General features: G+C 47.6%; 1 protein-coding gene across 1 annotated transcript in view; it reads right to left on the bottom strand.

The window, feature by feature from the left end:
• Window positions 1-2507: 2507 nt before the first annotated feature.
• The window catches only part of MRTFA (myocardin related transcription factor A), a 206709-nt gene continuing 189625 nt past the window's right edge, over window positions 2508-19591 (bottom strand). Inside the window, exons 16-18 of the mRNA XM_086958422.1 lie at window positions 11974-12060; window positions 11637-11697; window positions 2508-7815 (exon numbers count right to left, since the gene is read on the bottom strand). Of these exons, the coding sequence (XP_086814548.1) occupies window positions 7271-7815; window positions 11637-11697; window positions 11974-12060 (693 nt within the window). The 3' untranslated portion in view covers window positions 2508-7270. The remainder of the gene's footprint in view (window positions 7816-11636; window positions 11698-11973; window positions 12061-19591) is intronic.

Consider the following 19591-nt stretch of genomic DNA (forward strand, 5'->3'; position numbering starts at 1 on the left):
AGTAAAGAAGACACTGAAACCATCTCCTGGCACGCGCTTTCCTGTCGATGACAGGATTGCTGGTAAGAGCACTCATGAAGGTATTCGCCCTCAGAATCAGTGTCTTGGCATTTCACTAACAATTGTGATGGGCTATGGGAATAGCCAAAAGAGTCCTGATCATCGTCCGAATCCTCTTCTTCCTCCAGTAACAGTGCGGGAGGCAAGGGAGTAACTCTCCTTGGAGACGTCATCTCCGGCGTAATCCTCCTCAAGGAAATAGAAATCCTCCCCGCCGACGAAGATGTCGTCGACGGTACCGTCGGCGATGGGGTTGCCAGAGAAACCGTCGTCGACTGAGTCGTCGACGGAAGATCCACTGTCGTCGGTTGAATAGTCGTCGACGAGATGGGTGTGCTCAACACTGCCGTTGACACTCCTGCCGCCGTCGTCATCGTTGCTCTCGTCGACACTCTAGTCATCGTCGCCGAACCGTCGTTGACGCTCCCGTCGACATGTGAAGACTAGAAGGTATCGTCGACGAGCCAGTCGACGGTGTAACTTTTTTCACCTGAGATTTAGAAGCCTTCGTCGACGGAGTCTTCTGCAGCGTTGTCGACGATCTGGAATTTTTCTCTGACTTCTTAGATGATAGAGAAGCGGGCTTCTTAAAAGCTTTAGCAGACTCCACCACTGCTGTAGCTGAAGAAAGTCCTTCCCTCTCCTTTTCGCCGTGGTGAGGAGATTTGCTAGGACTCCGGCTCTCAGACTCATGGGGGGTCTTTTTTGAGGCCTTGGCTGGGCGTTCTGAGGATGGTGAAGGGGAAGCCCTACCCCTTTTCACTGACCTTCTAGATGAGGTGACAGATGACGAATCCTCACTGTCACTTGACAGAGTTTCCTTCCTTGACTTCAGCTTCTGGAGCCAAGTGAGGAGGCGACCCTCACGGTCCCGGAGGGTCTTTGTAGAGAAGGTGGGGCAGATCTTGCAGTCCGCTGCCTTGTGATCAGGATACAGGAAATAAATGCAGTCCTTATGCCTGTCCTCTACAGGCAGCCTTTTCTTGCCACAGGTGGAACAGGCCTTGAAAAGGACTTTCTTCTCCTTGCCAGACATTTCCAGATGGAACACCAAACAATTCTGAAGAAAAAATGCTGAAAAACAGACAACTAGAGGTGAAGTGAGCAGAGCTCAAAGGAGACTCCCTTAGCACAACATGCGGTAGAAAATCTGAGGCTCTGAGGTGCTCTCAGGAGGGTTCTAGGCGGTGAGACTAATCTGATTGGCTGTTGCTTTGCTTTGGTCTCTTTTGCAAAAAGAGGTGGATATGCTACAAAAGGGAATGAGGCCTAGGCCTTTTTCTTTCTCTTTTGTACCTACTGCTATGTTATTTTGTTACCGAGACTCCCATTCCTACAACGAGGAATGATACAAGCTATGGGAATGTATGAAAGTTCCAATACTGGAGTAAACAGAGTCTGAATATCCAAAATAGGACAAAGGCCTCTGCCCTTTTTAGGCACAAGAACATAACATCCAGTATTGATTACCAAGGCTGGGACTCTCTATGGATTCTTTCGCCAAAAGAACCTGTACTTTTAGTAGCAAAATGGACAAGTGTTTGTCCGCAAGCTGCTCTGTGGTAGGTGGAAGAGGCAGTGGGTTGCAAAGGAACGACAAGGCGTAGCTAGATTGACCTATCTGCAGGACCCATGAGTATGATACGCTCTGCCACACATTGAGAAAATTACTGATTCTACCACTCTCAGGTTGGTTGCATGCAACTAAAGGTAAACTTAAGAGTCCTGGAGGCTGCTGCTGGTTGGGTGGGTGACTAGGAGGTTTTCTGCCCCTGCAGCCCTCAATGCTGTCTGTGGATCTCCTACCCTGAAAGAACTGGGGGGCAGTTGGTGGGGTTGTGGGCCTTGGTTTTGCAAGTAATTGAAACCCCTTTCTTTAAAGAGATCTAGGGCAGAGCCGACCTGCCAAGAGGCATATTTATGAGTGACACCTGAATGTCACCCAGGAAGCCTGTGAGTCTCATCCATGCTTAGCATCAGAGCACCATACTAGTTCTGAATGCTCTGCCTAAAAAGCTGATCATTTTCAGGCCTGTGCCAAGTTGGAGCACAGTTCCTCTGGAACTATGGGCAAGATTTCCGCAGTCATGTCTTATATTGTATGGGAAACAGGTGGCCTTGACTGTCTGAAGGTCTAGGCTAGGTCATGAGATCATCTTCTTTCTGAATGTCTTCATTCTTTTCATCTCTCTGTCTCCGGGCGTGGGGTGGGGGTATACACCAGAATGTGTATATTATGTGTGGTATTTGGCAACATGTCCTCTCTTGCTAAAGCTGACTGTGAGACCATAAAAGGCACATAAAAACACATTTGTAGAAACACATAAATAATCACAAACACACACATGCAATCATCCATTCAGGCTCACAAACAATGCCCTCCCTGGATGGAACATTAAGCAACCCTCCTCTAAACTGGAAACACACACATCCAGGAAACACCATCATTTGCTGACAGATTCAGCTCTTTATTTTTTGTATTTTTTCTTATTTCTTACTTATAAAAGATTTGCACAGAATTATATTCCACAGTTCATTCAGTTCCGATCTTAACCCTCTCCCCACCCACAATAAAAATCCCTTCACCTTTTGGGCTCTACCAGGGTGGTATTACGCCCCCTGATCCCTTCCCGGTGGGAAGAAACTGTGTAAGATTCCATGGAGGTTCACCCGAGTCCTTCAGGATCCTCTTCTCAAGCACATTGCGATTTATAGACTCCAGTACAGGCCTCAGGCGCAGGAAGTCTCTATTTACATGGTGCCAAGGTTCTTGCATGTAGTCCAGCAGTATGTGAAACATGATGTGCATGCAACCTACCACCACCAGCTATAAAAGTCCAGTGACCACACTAGTTTAATCTATACTGCTTTCTTATCCAGAGCTAGACCAACCTGGGTCACCCCAGCACTGCGAGTGGTTGGTATTCTTCTGCCCACTCCATAGCACGATCCAGAGGGCTACTGCCCAACAATTGTTTTGCAGAATCTTAAGGAGCCCATATAAGAAACAAAGATCTCTTTTCTCACTCCTGTGTGGTTAAAGGGGAAACCGCCATACGTGGAGTAAAGGGAAGTTCCCCTTAGCAAGGGAGCTGCAAACGAAGGAGATATTACTGAGCCAAGAATGCAACAGGGAGATGAGCTATCAAAAGTCTGAGAGTGCTGCATGAAGAGTAAGTACAAAGTGCCTAGGGATGTCACAAGAGAGGAAGTATCACTAGCCTGGACCGCCAGTTGGAGGGGAATGGGCCTATGACATGGTGCAGGTAGGAGCTTTATACCCTGTCTTACATGGCAGGAGCAGAAGCGGTGTAGCAGCAACTGGGAGGATAATGCCAGGGCAGTGAGTGCCATGGGAAGAGCAGGATATTGCCAAGCTCAGGAGATTCCAAGCTGACAAGGTATAGCCAAGCACAGGGATTGCACAGACAGAAGCAGAAGAGATGTTGTCAGGTTTAGGAATGCTTCTGGCAAAGGAAGCACCACCTAGCCACATGATACCCAGGAAGAGAACTCATTATCAGGCCTTGTGTTACTACAGGTAGCAAATTATCACCAATCTGGAAATGCCATGGATCAATGTTATTTCATCGTCTTTGTGGAGTAGATATTACATGGGCCATGGGTACAAGGGGGCCAAGTCCAAGAACAATCAGGATAGGAAATCCCTCATCTCTCTTGCTGTACAGAACTGAGCAAATACTACATACCTAAGCCTGTTAACTACCTGCCTACAAAGCAGTGTTTATAGAAGGGGCTTCACCTACCCTAGCCCTTTTTAAGTCTGTTTCCAGGGCAAATTTGCTCTGGGAAAAGTGACGCCACAGTAGGAATCCTCCCACAAATTCCTTCAACACAACACGTGGTACCTCTGTTCCTTATCTACCGTGGCATGAGTGTCTAATGTGAAGCTGACAAATGCTTCAAAGGTGGGCTGGTAAAACTTCCAACAGGAATGCCGTATTCCGATCTCCTTCAGACTCAAAACCACACATCAAAAATCCAAAACCGAGCAGCACCCACTCAGGTAAAGCAGGATTAAGAAAAATGCACAAAGATAATTTCAATGAAAATACCCTGAGCCTGTGCTTGCAAAGCTGGCATCAACTTTAGTGTCAGGGTCCACACTATAGTACTTAGTGAGAGTTATGTACAGAGGCCTATGTCGCTGCCTGACAGAACTCCACTAGCAGACTGTCTTTCATTTCTTTGTAGCAGACTGAAACGTAAGCTAATAGGCGACCCAACAAGCTTCGCAAGGATTTGACTGTAGTACTTTGGTTCTTGAGTTAAAGTGCCTTTGATATCCAGAGACCTGGCAGATACAGACTGATGTAGCTCAAATTACTATACAATTTTAGGAGCAAAATTAAAGTTTGTCCTATCTCCTTCAGCTTCATGTTGAAAGACTGCATTGAAGGTTGGAAGAGAAAGCCTGAAATTCACCAACCTTTCAGCATTTGGAATAGACCCCACGAAAATGGGCCTGAAAGTTATCAATTGGAGACAGGTCCTGCCAACGAGTTTGAAAGCCAGTTTCAGGGAATCTAAAACCGAAACACCATTTGGATTAATAGAGGAGTTGTCTTAGATGAGGTGAACAATCTGCAGTCAAGAGCGAGATGAGATGCCAATGAAATTGTATTTCAAGACAAATACTGAAGACAAAAGAAGCTATTAAGACTCTCCCCCCCCCTAGCCCCCCCCCCCTCCAATCCTATTCCTGAATCCAGAAATCGCACATAGGGGCTTTCTCTACTTCACTGTAAATGAGGCTTGACCTGTAGCGATAAAACAAACACATTTCATTTTGCAAGCCTGACGGCATCACAATTTCCCAAAATACCAAAAGTGGAAAATCTTTGATTTCTTGGTAAAATTCTTTCACTCTACCTTGATGAATAATTTAGCATTCGGTCTGGCTCAAGAGGTCCTGAGAGTTGGAACTGAAGTACTTGGTGTGAGTATAACAACTAACAAAGCCAAGATGACGCTACGAAGGCTACTGCTTTTTTGATTATTTTCATTTTCTAAACTAGCCGGAGTAGACTGCAAAGGGGCTAGCATCAAGCTTTCACTTCCACTTCCCTTTTACTTGAGTAGACACAAGTGACATTTGGGCTTCTTTGGTGAGATCAGATCATCTCCAGATATTCCCTGCTCCTGGAAAACACTTTTTCAAGAAATCCCTAATCTTTAGCCCACAAAAGGAGCCTGTGAGTAGTCGTACTTCCCTGCATCACAGATGTTTGAAAGAGAGGACAGCAGCACTTCATTAACTCTTGCAGTGTTGGTGCAGTGACCTGAAGTTCAGGATGATGGTGGAGTAATAAAGAGCTCATTTGAGGGGTCAATAATCTCCTCCCTCCTCTTGAGCAGTATCTACAGACATACCCCTTCTCCAACAGCACTTTAACACGTCTTAGAAAAACATCACCTCTAGTGCGGTATACATGATCAAAAGACTAACACTGCTTACAGAAGGGGCTATGGTATGGTCATTTCCTGAAGCCCTGGCTGCCCCCAAGGACCTATCTGTAACCCTTAATATTACCAGAGTGGAAGAAGGAGTGCTTCAACAAATATCTCCATTGGTGGGGCTGCAAATTTGTCTGCACTTGTCCTGTGTAACTAGAATCAAGCAAACACTATGGAAATGTGCCAGACTGAGAGCAATAAGGCAGCCTTGCATTTATTTTGGGAATTGCAGGAGGGTTCTGAAACGTATGATTCATCTTCAGAGGCCATGACAGGTAGTCCTCGCCCTACACAGAGGACCAAATAAAAGCAACATCAGTTATGCACCTGCCATCTGGAAGAGCTGGGTATGTTGACAGACTGGAAGAGGGAATGAAAGCAGGCATCGGCGTCCGGATAGTTAAAATCCTGTATGACCCCAACCCTATATGAAATTTTGGTCTCAGCAAAACTGGAGTCTGAGAACAATGGATCGGATGTCCGCTTCACCTCTGTTTACTGGCAACGGTTTACCTCTGCTGAGAGCATATCTGTCAGTGGAGAGGGGTCGTGCCTCCTCTCAGTCTGATCCTGTCTACACGACAAGGGAACACACTACATCTCAAAGGGATCCTCTCTCCGCTTCTAGTGAGAATTCCTTATCTCAAAGGAATGCTGAAGGCAATGGTGATGATGCATAGACTGCCAGTGTCAACCAAGGCACTGGAATCGCTGAGGATTTTCATTTAGTCAGGCGGTATCAACCTGCTCTTGTAGTCACAAAAAATACATGTTGTAAGCTGGGCTACCATGACCATTTCACGACTTTAGTGGAAAAGGAGAGCTTTCTAGCCCCTGTGCTTGACTTGGGGAAGAGGACCAGAGGCACCAATGAAATCTATCCAATCAATGTTTGAGTAACTGAAAGGTAAGAAAACAATGTATTCCCTTTTATTTCACTTTGAAGACCACATCAGCAGTTCAGCAAGTCTCAGCTTCAGTTAAAACTGGAGCCAAGATAGCTGGATTTAAAGTTGTGGCCTGCCCCAGATAAGACAAACACCTGCCTAGCAGAGTACTGCAAGAGAAACGTGACCTATGAACTGCTGGTGAGGTATCTGTCAACCAAATGTAGCTTGAGGGAGGATTCCAGCACTGACATCATTGAGCCTTGATTAAGCCAGAAGTTTGCTCAATTTAAAATAAAAAAATAAAAAACTTGCTGAATAGTGCATCTTTTAGATAGTCTCACCTCAGAAGGGGAAAGAATACCTTAGCTGGTTAGAGATAGTCATGAACACAAATGAAAAAAATGGTTCAGTAAGGTTCGGACAAGGACCCAAGAACTGCGGGTGTTGCACTGCCTCCTGGCAGCTCATAATGTCCTGTACGCCGTGAGGCTTCTTGTTGCAGATGGAGTTCTACTTCTGAGCTTTAGAAAGTAGTGGGGAGTACATTCAAGGAAGCTGGGTTTTTCGTGGACGGGGAAGGGAATCTAAGTTCAAAGTGAAAGGAGCAAAGGAGCTTCAGAGACCCCCATCTCTCTTCCCCACCACCTCGGCCCGTAGCAGACAACCTACTTAATTCACAACAATTCCTGGTTTCCTTTGATTCCACTAGCACCACCGGGTGTTGTTCACTTTATCCTTTGGTTTAGTACAACACAACCTCTCCCTAAGGGTTGTCTCCTTTCAGTCTCTCATTGAGCTAACGGAGAGTGACCATGTTGTGACAGGAGTGAGAAGAGGGTTATCTACAAACAAGCGTCCCAGTGTAGCTGCAGATCATGGCCGTCCAGGAAGTCTGTGGAGAAGACACTGGGCGTGGTGGTGCTGAGTGGCGCCAGGCTCATGGCCGGCACCCCGGAAAGCTCCAGCCAGTCCATGCTGTCCAAGTTGGCATCAGCCAGGTCCAGGCCTAGGCCAAGGCCTAGGCTGCCCACCCCGTCATGGGAAAAGTGCAAGTCTGAGGTGTCCATAGGGGAGGGCGGATGGTCCAAGATGGCCGTACTGCTTAGCATCTCACTATGCAAGTCATCAATGAGAGAAAGGGGGGCTGTGCCATCCTGGTCCCCAGTCAGCAGCGGCACACCCGTTGTGCTCTCTAGGAAGTCCTCCAGCCGGCCTTGGGGTGAGGTGGAAGAGGGCTCACCAGAGCCAGCTGGGCTAGCAGGATACTGTTCTCCAGTGAGGTGACTAGATGGTAGCAAGTCCCCTCTGGCCTCTGATGTCTCAGGGTGTGATGGTAGAGGACCCTTTGTTGCTGATGAAGAGAGCTGCTTGAAGTCAACAGGAATCTCTGGGAGGAGAAAAAGAGGGGAGGATCAGCAGGCTGCATTTACTCTAACACAACCAATGGCACACGTATCTTCGGCATAACCTACTCATAAGACTGGTTACCTCTAGTTTAAGGTTGTATTTCAACCATACGCAAGGGACAGTTCTGTGTAACCCTTACCACTCTTACACCGCCTCTCACCCACACATGGCGGCATGCTTCATACATGGAGTGATCCACTGTCAGCAGTGACTGTTGCTTTGCAGGCTGAACCAGAGCACTTGAGCATTTTGTTTGGATGAGATAGGTCTGAGTTAATTGTAATTAGGTCAAATGTGGGCAACTTGTTTGATATTTACTAACTATAAAATTACAAGCACAGGGATAAGGTGACTGGGGATTTTAGGACACCTCCCTAATCTCTTACCAATTGGGAAACCTGTTTCTAACTTACTTGATTGTGATGTGACATGGCTTTTGTCAGGACCCCTGGACCTTCCTAACTGGCCTGCGTTGACCTATATAGTCCTAATTGTGGTGTGGATAATGTAAGTTATATAACTTATTCGCAAGTTTAGTCAGGTATAGTGGCTACTATCCTATGGAGAGAACATTAAAACTATCACATTGTCTTCGAACAACTTTAAAAAGCGGCAGGTAAACCAACTCACACCTCAACCCTCCTTGAAATTCATACACTGTCAAACCCCATTAGCATCTGCTGCTATTAGATACCTCTGCTATGCAGAGAACATACATTCACCCAGATGTCCATTATGGGGTTTGCCTAATCCTAAATATGAGGATTTGGGAAAAACAGATGCACTCTGAAAATACAGATTGATTAAATACTCTGCACGAAATAAAGAAAAGGAGGCCTTATCATGGTGTTAGTGGAAGAACTATGAATTATTGTGGTACATGGATTCAAAAGCCCCGAAGAAGTTCACCTTCGTAAACGAAACAAGTTGGCTGAGGTTGTAACATGTTGTATATGAATAATGAAAAGATAAAAGCTTTCTGGAATACATAACAAAGAAGAAAAAAGAAACCTTGCATGAACTTCTTTATATTTTTTTCTTGGGTGCACCACTAGATTTATGAGTTGAAACAAAACACATTGGTTTAGTCATTCAAGACCACATTTATAGGTTTATAGTATCCAATCATCCTAATAAACGTGGAGTGAACACCCAAGTGGTCACAACAAATTATGTATTAACCCAAGTAGACATCACCCGAAGTTCTGTAGCACTGTAAACTGCATGTGTTGTGAAAAGACTACAGTCTAGTCTGGTTCACTCAGATTATTTAATCCTTTAACTACAAAGAAGAGACTAGGGATAGAAGCCACCTATCACCCATCTGTCCAATGCAGGGAGTCTGCTCTCAGAGTTGCTCCTGTGGATACACCTCCTTTGGTGCCTTAGTTAATTGACGATGGGGACACAGTTTGCTCCTTATGGAAGATGATTACTCAGTAGTGTGTGAGTTGCATTGCGCCCTACATAATTGCATCTTGTGAGGCATCATCGTATCAAAATGTGTCATCCTAACTCTATCACCATGAGGGAAGCCTGGGAATTGTAGTGTTGAAATGTTAACCCACTTGACCAGGTCCTGTGTTTTCGGTTTCAAACTGGCACACATCTTCACACTTCACTCTAGAGGGCCAAATTAGTCGAGGTGCGGTGGGGTAAGGGACTGGCAGACCCAGTTAAGGATGGGGATTTGAAAGTGTGGAACAAAGGGCAGGACAACTTTCACATTCTCCTCCTCTGAGATAATGGAATGAAATCTAGGTTACAGCTATGTAATTATATTTTGGAAAAGCATAACGTTTGAAATTAACAGTGCAAAACTTTTAGCTCAAGTGATTACAATTAATCTAATTGTTATGCATTTCAGAGTGGAGGTTGAGGTGTTATTTTTTTCCATTTTCCAACTTAGGTTCAAACTTCACGTCTTTTAATCTATATGTTTTAAACTTCTGATGCAATACTCAAGAGTTGAAGAGTGGTGATGAGAGAAGGACTCGGTTAAATTCCAACACCAGGATCATAAGAAGGCCTCCTGGGCATTACCTTTTTTCGCAGTGGTTATTTCTCTCCATGATACAATCATGTGAATAAGGTGAGGGAGGGCACTAGGTTTCGTGCTGTTACATCCTCTCCCACAGCTCATTTTCTTTTAAGAGAGTTTGGGGGCACGATCCAGATTGGAGAGCTCACAATTCCAGTTTAAGAGAAGTTTTTTTGAGGTCACCAAGGCTTGGCCTTGAGCTGGAAATCTTAACTGGCGTCATGAAACAGGGCGAGGAGGGATGGTGATGCAGCTTAAAAAGCAGAGTGAAATTCTGATTTCTCAGACATCTGCACTATCAACTGTTTCTTTCTACTCTTCCCTCCTGTTTCAGGGTGGTAAAAGAGAATGTTAAATGTGGTTTGTCAAGGAGATCCAATTACAGCTCAAATGGGAACAAAGTGGCCCAGATGATAAATTGCAGCTCAAATGAGGATAAATTGGCCTCAGGGGCCCTCAACAGCTTACAGTCTGTAATCTCTCATGGGATACAAAGTGAGATGCTGAGGGTGAGTGACAGGAGTTATCAAATTCTAGCCTAGATGTGGGTTTAGTGGGCTCAGGGATCAGAAGCTGTCTACAGTCGGAAATCTCTCATGGTTGTGGTAAGCAAGACAACAGCGAAGGCTAGAGGATGTGAAATTCAAGAATAGCTGTCCACTTACTATGGCAAGTCAAAGGATATCAGTAAGTATAATTGTAACCAAACTTTGGGATGACAGACTGTGAAACAGGGTGAGCATGGGGTAGATTGGGGAGATAGAAAATTGATATCCTTATCCAAGGTAGCTCTTAACCATCCTTGTTGAAAACACTACTACTGCTCCTAAAGCCCAGGCTCACAGTCACTACAGCCCTAACTATGAGCAATGATCCTCCACTAGCACCCTTCCAAACCTTTCCAAACCTCTGCTCAACTTCACACCAAAACCTACCATAATTTTAGATTGTCCCCTTGCACTACGTAAAACCTCTGCACAGGACTCCGACTCAGCCAAACTCACCTGTCCTTGTTCATCTCTTATTGTCTTCCAGCACCCTCCCTGACTCCGCATAAGAACCAGGCACTCCAGACCCTACCTTCACCTTAGATTGTCTACAGCACCCTTCTCCTGAGACCGATGTTCACTTTCACTCCAGACTCCACGTTTAGTGGCGATTGTCCACTGCACTCACCAACAGCCCTCCTGCGACCACAGCTCACCTCCACTCTAGATCCCACCATCACATCTGATTGCCCATCAGTACCATCCCCTATCACTTCTCCTGAGACTCCAGCTCCCCTACATTCGAAACGCCATTTTTAACTTCCATCATACAAAGGTTACTTCACTTTTCTGGCCAAGACACAAGCTCACCTATAATCTGAACCTAATGTTCACCTGTACTTGTAGAAGGTGTCTTTAGTTACGCCTCTTTAGAACCCAGCTCCATCTTATCACTCATCATCCACCAGCACCCTCCTCCTGGGCCCTTAGTCTACCTACATTCCATACTCCACTTTCACCTCAGATTGATTACAGCACACTCCTGCTGAGACTCAAGCTTCCCTACACTCTTTATCAGACTTTCATCTCGGAATGCCCAGAGGCACGCTCCCCTCCTCCACCTGAAACCTAAACACTGTATCCCCACATTCATATATAACCACTCACCAGCACCTCTTCAACCCAAGACCTAGGCCCACTTCCATAGAAGACCATACCGTCACCTCTCAATGTCCATAGCCACCCTCCCTCTCCTCCTGAGAACTCTCTCACCTCCACTCCGTATCAGGATGTCGAACAAGTCATCCATCTGCTGGCTGGAGGTTCGACTCTCCTGAAAGCAGAACACAGATGTTATTGCACTACTGTACTTGATTAAGGGTGCACCCAACCATGCCCTCAACCCAAACAGTGTGCACAACCCAGAGTTTAACCAGAACATGGAATCCCCTACCCTCCCAAACTACCAAGCCCCATCACTCTTCCAACACATTCTGAACAACACAAAAAAAGCTCCCCAAACATGTGTCAGACTCACAAGATGGGAGAACTGAGCAGTTAAGCATGTAGTTGAAATGCCCAATTTTAGAAAAATACAGAGGTAACTCACTTGGTTTATAGAGTTGATGAGTTGGAGAATAGATGTTGAGGGAAGAATGTTGGAATTTTGGGTGTCCCAGAGGACAGAGATGGAGTTCTGAAAGAAAAGCAGAGGATTGCTCTTCATAATTGGTGCGTAGTAGTCAGACAACACATACTGGGAAAAACACTCAGAGGAATCACCCTCTCCGCGCCACAGCTTAGGAAGAACCACAATGAGCATCAACAAAGCATAGACACTGGAATTTAAGAGGATGAGTATTTTCCCCCTGTATTGTTTATTTTGCTCACAAAGAATGAAAAGCCCCATCCAATGGATGAAAGGATTTATTCTCTAGTCTAGGGCGGATACTGGAGACCAAACAATTACTTACCTGAAGACAACTAAAGGTCATAGAGTAAGCATACTTTCCATATCCATGAAACCTTGAGGTCAGATCTTTAATAAACATTAAAAAAACAGACTCCTGTAGGTATTATCAGAGGGGAATCTCTGTAAACAGACCAGATATGGTCAACCAGAACTCAAGAATCCTCTTGGCCTTGGTGCGGCTGTCTGAATCCTTTAGTTGTGGAGAAGCATTAATCTATGAGCTAAACTCTAAAACCAGAGCTGCAGGCAAGCCACGCCATTTGCAAAATGTTTCTGTAACAGATGTGCCTGCTAAGAAAAGAGTATTAAAGAATAAGTTACGTACCTTCTGTAACAGTGTATCTGGTAGAGACATATTCTAATTATAGATTCCTTACCTAGTGAAATTCCCCCACGTCAGTCTGGATCTGGAGATTTTTCATCAGCAGTACCCCTACGCGTCAGCAGGTGGTATCTGTCCACTCAGCGTCCGCTATTGTCGCCGGAAACGATGTTGCAGGACCTATATAGATGCTGCCAGGGTGTGCTGACGTCAGTTCTTAACGCGACTTTCCACGCCAGAAGCACAGAGCCATGACAGACACTGACCACTGATGTGTCAAAACTAGGGCCCTTTAGGAGAGTCGCTATACCTAGACATCAGTTCCCAGAGTGGGGAGGATGGGTGGGCCAGTAAGCAATCTACAACTAGAACATGTCTCTACCAGCTACTTTGTTACTGAAGGTAAGTAACTTATTTATCTGATAGAGACACTATTTGTAGATGCCTTACCTTGTGAATAGATACTCCAGCAATACCAACCCCGGAGGAGGGTCTGCAAACCAAGATCACACAAGAAAGTCCTGGAGGACCGAACGGGTTCCTCTGGACTTGGCTGTCCAGGCAGTATTGTCTGGTAAATGTGTACAGGGATGCTCACATTGCTGCCTGACAAATATCCCAGACTGGGACTCAGATTGCTAACACAGTAGTTGCCGCTGTTGCTCTACTAGAGTGAGCGCGCAACCCTACAGGAGGTTCCTCTTTGCAAATGCGTAGCACAATTTAATGCAGAAAACAACCCATCTAGAGATGGTCCTTCTCTGTACTGTCCGACCTTTCTTGGCACTCATTCAACCAGAAGTCTTTTGTACTATCAAGATGAAAAGACATTACACGTTTTGAGCCCAGATGGTGTAGTCTCCCTTCTTCCTTGGAGGGATGCTGGGGTGGGGAAAAGGTGGGCAGAGTAATGGACTGTCTCACATGAATGGGTGTGACCACTTTAGGTAGGCACAAAGTTGTTGTACAAAGTACCGCTTTATCTGGATGAACAGACAGATCGGGAGGCTTTGAAGACAGAGCCTGGAGTTCTCTAACTCTGTGAGCAGAGGTGATGGCAATAAGGAAAGCAGCCTCAAGGGTTAGTAGTTTAACAGGGCAATTATGAAGAGGCTCGATGGGAGCACACATAAGGAAAGTCAAGACCAAATTTAAATTCCATGGGGCATTATAAAAGGAAACAGAGGAAACAAGTGAGTAAGGTCCTTAAGGAATATGTGCACAAATGGAGATTTGAGCAAAGAAGGCTGAACTGGAAGTCTAAGTAAGGCAGAAATAGCTGAAAAATAGCCCTTAAGGGTGCCCAAAGCAGACCCCTGCTGAGCCCCAGAAAGATTATATACAAGAGAACCTCCGACAAAAAGGCAGAAAGGAGATCAACAGCCTTTGCTGTGCACCATGCCACCACTTTGTTCCATCTACAGGCGTATACCGTTTTAGTGGAGAGAGGCCTGGCTGCCAAGATGACATCGCAGTCATCGGGTGGAAGATCGAAAGTTGTCCACTGCCACTGCTCAATCACCACACAAGGAGGTGGAGGCTGGAAAGGTTCGGGTGAAGAACCGTCCCCTGCTGCTGCGACAGAAGTTCCGACGGAGGGACAGCCTGATCGGAGAATAGATGCCCATGCTGAGAATGTCAGAATACCACACTCGGTGCAAAATCCTGAGCCACAAGAAGGACTTCTGGAGCACTCTGGGCAGAAGTGGTATAGGTGGAAAGGAGTAGAGGCCGAAGCTCCACTCGCGACACGAAGCATTGCTGAGTGAGTGCCGCCTTGGAAACCCAGCGTGCAATACTGCGGACATTGCACATTCTCTACGGAGGTGAACAGATCTAACCAAGACTCTTCCCCACTGCTGAAAGATATTTTGCGCTACCTCCGGAGGGAGACTTAATTCCTGATTGACCAGGCACTGACGGCTGAGTTAGTCTGCCCTGGCGTTTAGAGTACCCACGAGGTGAGTACCAGGGATATGCCTTTGTGTTCCAACCATTTACAGAGGCGGAGAGCCTCCTGAAAAAGGGTTCACGACCCAACCCAGCACTTTTTGTTGTAGTACCACATGGGCGTGGTGTTATCGGCGAACACCTGCACCGCTTTCTCTTTGAGCGAGAGAAGGAACACATTCAGTGCCAGTTTGATCGCACAGAGTGCCAAAAGGTTAACATGGAGACCGGACTCCGCTAGAGACCAAACGCCTCTGATCCACGCCTCTCCCACGAGGCTGCCCCATCCCAGGAGTGATGCATCAGTCACCACTGTCAGATCTGGTTGGGGAAGGGAGAGGGTTCCTCTGACCCAATATTAGTTTGTTAGTCACTGCTGCAGTTGGTGCGCAAGTCCCTCCGAGATCCGGACATAGTCGGATATATTCCCTTGATGTTGCACCCATCGAAACTTCAGGTCCCACTGCACAGCCACATATGCCACCTGCCATGTTCCACCAGAAGGATGCAGGAGGCCACGGGGGCCCAGCAGCCTCAGAGTCATTCTCACCAAAATACGGACGAGAGGCTAAAACATCAGAATCACAGCCCGAATATCTGGGACTCGCTGCTTGAGAGGATAGCCTGAAACTGTACTGTGTCCAGAATAGCCCATATGAAAGGGAATGTTTGAGAGGGAATCAGGTGTGACTTTGGCACGGTGACAGTGAACCCCAGTGAGTGTAGGAGGGCCGCCCTAGTCTGGAAGTAGGAGACGACAGCTTAGGGCGAGCCCGCCTTCAACTGCCAGTCATAGATATAGAGGAAGGCTGGCACCTCTGATCTGCACAGATAAGCTGCGACCACCGCCATCCCATTTGTGAATACCCAAGGGGCATTGGTAAGGCCAAAGGCGAGCACAGTGAACTGAAAGTGCTCATGGCCCACAGTGAATCATAAGTAATATCTGTGGACTAGCAGGACGGGAATATGGAAATAAGCGTCCTGCAAGTCCAATGCTACCATCCAGTCTCCTGGGTTGACCAGACCAAAGTGAGCATTTTGAACTTCTTCTGGAAGAGGAAGTTGAGGGTCCAGAGGTCCAGGATTGGACGCAGGCCTTTGTACTTTTTGGGCAGCAGAAAGTAGTGTGAATAACAACTACTTCTGGCAGGATCGTTTGACCAAGAGAGCCGTACCTTACTCGCTGAGAAGTGCCAAATGATTCCCTGACATGCAGTCTTAAGAAGGTGGAATGGAGAGAGGGGTGGTCTCAAAGGGGAAGGAGTAGCCCCTTCTGACTATCTAAAGAACCCACCTGTCCGACGTGATGGACTGCCAGAGAAGATGATGGCAAACTCTGCCTCCGACTGGCTGATGATGGGCTTGAAACATTGGAGTGAGAAGGTCTGGAGGCAGTGGCAGAGGGGTGAAGGGTGGACTGGCCCACCCGCTGGATCCCTGACCCACGAGGACACTGGATCCCACATCCGAGGCCTCATAGAGACTGGACAGTTTGCATGACTTGGTGGCTGGTATGGACAGGATATGGGTGGACGCCCCTATCATAATCATGAAAGGGCCGAAAGGCAGACTGACGGGGATGGAAGGTAGTTGTGAGGCCCAAGGATCTGGCCTTAGCTTGAGATTCCTAGAAGCGCTCAAGCCTGAGTCTGTGTTGTCACCAAAAAGGTGAGTGCCATCAAAGGGCATAACTATCAAAGTACAATGGACACCCCCTGAAAAGCCAGAAGTCCTGAACCGGGCGTAGCGTGGTAATGCTACTTACTAGGCAACCGCTCTGCCCAGTGAGTAGGTGGTGTCCAGTCCACAACTAATGGTGAATTTCGCAGCTTCTCTCCCATCTGCAACTGCTTGGGAGAGTACAGCCAGGGCCTACGCCACCAAGGCAGCACCTGCGCAACCATATCCCAGATGGTATGGGAGTATCGGCTCAAGAGGCAATCGGTATTCACAGACCGCAATACCAATCTGGAGGATGAAAACATCCTCCTCCCAAGATGATCCAGCTTCTTGGATTCCCTATCGGGGGTGCAGAAGAGAATGCGCCTTTTGAAGATGAGGCCTGGACAACCAAACTTTCAGCAAAAGGATTTTGCGTAAGGAATGCTGGGTTGCGAGAGGCGGTGGTGGCAGGCGAATACCCTTTCCGCAGGAGCCCCTGTGCTGGGCTTGGATCAAGTGCCCAGAAGGACATCAGTGAGGGCTTCATTAAAGGGCAAAAGGGGTCTGGAAGTAGAAGCCGCAGGCTGAGGCACCTGTCAGGAGGTTAGTCCTGAATGCCACCGAAGGGTGCTTGAGGCCAAGGACCTGGGCAGCCCTTCTCACCACCATTGCGTAGGAGGCTTCCTCCTCCGTAGCCACAGTAGGGAGCGAAAACAAGCCAGTGTCGGGGGAAGTGTCCAACCCACTGGCCTCACCCAGGTCCATCCACCAGTCCATAGGATTTTCAAGCTGGTCTGTTAAATGATCCAGCTGCCAATCCCATTTCTCTTCAGCACCCCCTGGCACAAAATCAACCCCAAGGATTAACACAGGCACAAAAGTCCCTTTCGGTGTCAGAGCACACGTCGGTCCAGCTGAGTGTCCACATCAGGGATGAAGATGGGGGTCGACGTCGACCGGGGGCACAGTCGACGCCGGGAGCGTGTCCTCCGGGACCAACGTCGGGGAAGATTGAGTTAGATCCACCGAAGTCAGTCCGGATCCGACAACGGATCCACGGGGTCCTCTGAAGCAGAGGCCAAAGCCGCTGGAGTTGAAGGCCTGGGGGCCCCAACCAACTCTGCAGGCTCGAAGGCGCACCAGTGGAGCCGGCTCCCAGAAAAGCAGGGAGGCACAGAGTCATCTCATAAATAGGCTTGGGGTACAGAGGCCTCAAGCGATGACGCCCCATGTACTGCGTTGTGTCGGCTGGGTGACTTAGAGCCAACCGCCAGGCCTACAGCAGCTTTCGGGACCGCTCCTGAATAGCCTCCTGAATAGCCTTCAGATTCATGGGCAGCAGTCGGAGCATGACTTCGAGTCATGGTAGTGCTCCAAGCACCAAAGGCACACGAGGTGAGAATCCATCACAGACATCACTTGATGGCAGGATCTGTAGTGCTTGAATACGGTCCTAAGCTCGGACATCTCGACGACACCAAGAGTCCAAGACACAGAAAAAATCTCGACAAAAGTCGACAAAAGGCTGGCCATAAAATGGCTAAAGGGTAGCTCTCTCCAGGTCTGCGCTTGCGATGGCGCAGAAAAAGAAAGAAGTGCCCGGGACGCATCCATATAGGTCCCGCAACTTCATTTTTCCAGCGCGCACAAGGCAGAGAAATGGATGCGGAGTAGACTGATGCGTCCTACCGAAGCTCCGTGGTACTGCTGGTGAAAGACTTTGGATCCAGACCGACACCTGGGGAAATTCACAAGGGAAGGAATCTACAACTAGTGACTATCAGATTAGGTATGTCCTGAAGGATGGGGTTTTCATCTTTAAAAAAAGTCCTAATTTGAGCAGAATTCTCATTGGATTTTAATTCCCAAGAAGATTCTCAAGCGAGCGCACAACCCCTGTGACGGCAATACTATCTCCCAACGATCTGTGATATATACACAGGAAGAGATACATGAGGCCTTTATAGTGCACTACCGAGCACTATATGAGTCACGGATTCGGGCGCCCAAACCAGACATTGCTGACTACCTTGATAATATCACACTACCTGAGTTGACTGACGACCAACGGGATGACTTAGAGATGCCGCTTACGCCGGACGAGTTACGCGAAACCATTTTCGCCCTCTCGAATGGCAAGGCTCCCAGCCGAATACTACAAGGCATGCTCTGACGTACTGATACCCGAACTCCTCCGGACATACTCTGCGGCACTAGAGAACTCGTCCCTACCCCAGTCGATGAATGAGGCGAACCTGGTGTCTCTCCTCAAACCGGGCAGAGATGGCGTACACTTCGGCTCGTACCGGCCTCTGGCACTCTTAAACACAGACTATAAGATACTGGCATCAACCCTAGCCCGACGACTAGCGCCATTGGTGCCTAACCTCATACACAGCGATCAGAATGGCTTTGTACCCACTAGGAGCACCTCCCAAAACATAAGGAGGTTGCTTCGGGTGCAGGAATATGCAGTGCGACAATGGCCCCGGTCGGGATGCTTAGTTTTAGATCTGGAAAAAGCCTTCGATTCGGTAGAGTGGCCCTATTTATTGGCGGTACTGCATAAATTTAACCTAGGCGATGATTACATGGAGATGGTCGGTCTGCTCTACAGTAGACCCGAGGTACGAGTCCGCACGGGCAAGTTCCTGTCTGCTGCCATTCAAGTCAGGCGTGGCACCAGGCAGGGGTGCCAGTTATCTCCTTTGCTCTTTCCGTTGGCGATAGAGCCCCTCGCAGAAATACTGAGAGGCAGAGGTGCAGACTGGGGAATCCCGTTGGCGGATGGAACACACGCAGTCTCGCTATATGCGGACGACCTGCTCCTATACATCAGAGACCTAACCCTCCTACCGCCAGGGTTGTCGGACATCTTCCGAACATTTGAGGCAATGTCGGGTCTTAGAGTGAACTGGGCCAAGTCAGGGGTGTACTCGTTTGGCCCAGACACCCCGGAGCCCGAGATTGGGATCGGTGGTGTGGCTAACATGGTACCCCACCACATTTAAATATCTATGAGTAAACATCTATAGAACCTCGCAGGAAGTACTGGATGGCAACCTGACACGGGCCATCATGTCCATACGATTGCAAATCTCCTTTTGGAAGACTCTCCAACTCAATGTACCAAGCAGAGTAACACTGGTGAAAATGATTGTGCTGCCAAGGCTGCTATATTACTATGCTAACATCCCGACCTATGTCCCGACCCGTATGTTCAGGGAACTGGAAATCATGGTCAGAGATCTCATTTGGAACACCGGGAGGCCCAGAGTAACGCTGAGAAAACTGTATACCCCTGTTGACGCCGGGGGC

This window comes from Lissotriton vulgaris, chromosome 1_1 (genome assembly GCF_964263255.1).
Source record: "Lissotriton vulgaris chromosome 1_1, aLisVul1.2, whole genome shotgun sequence".
NCBI lineage: Eukaryota > Metazoa > Chordata > Amphibia > Caudata > Salamandridae > Lissotriton > Lissotriton vulgaris.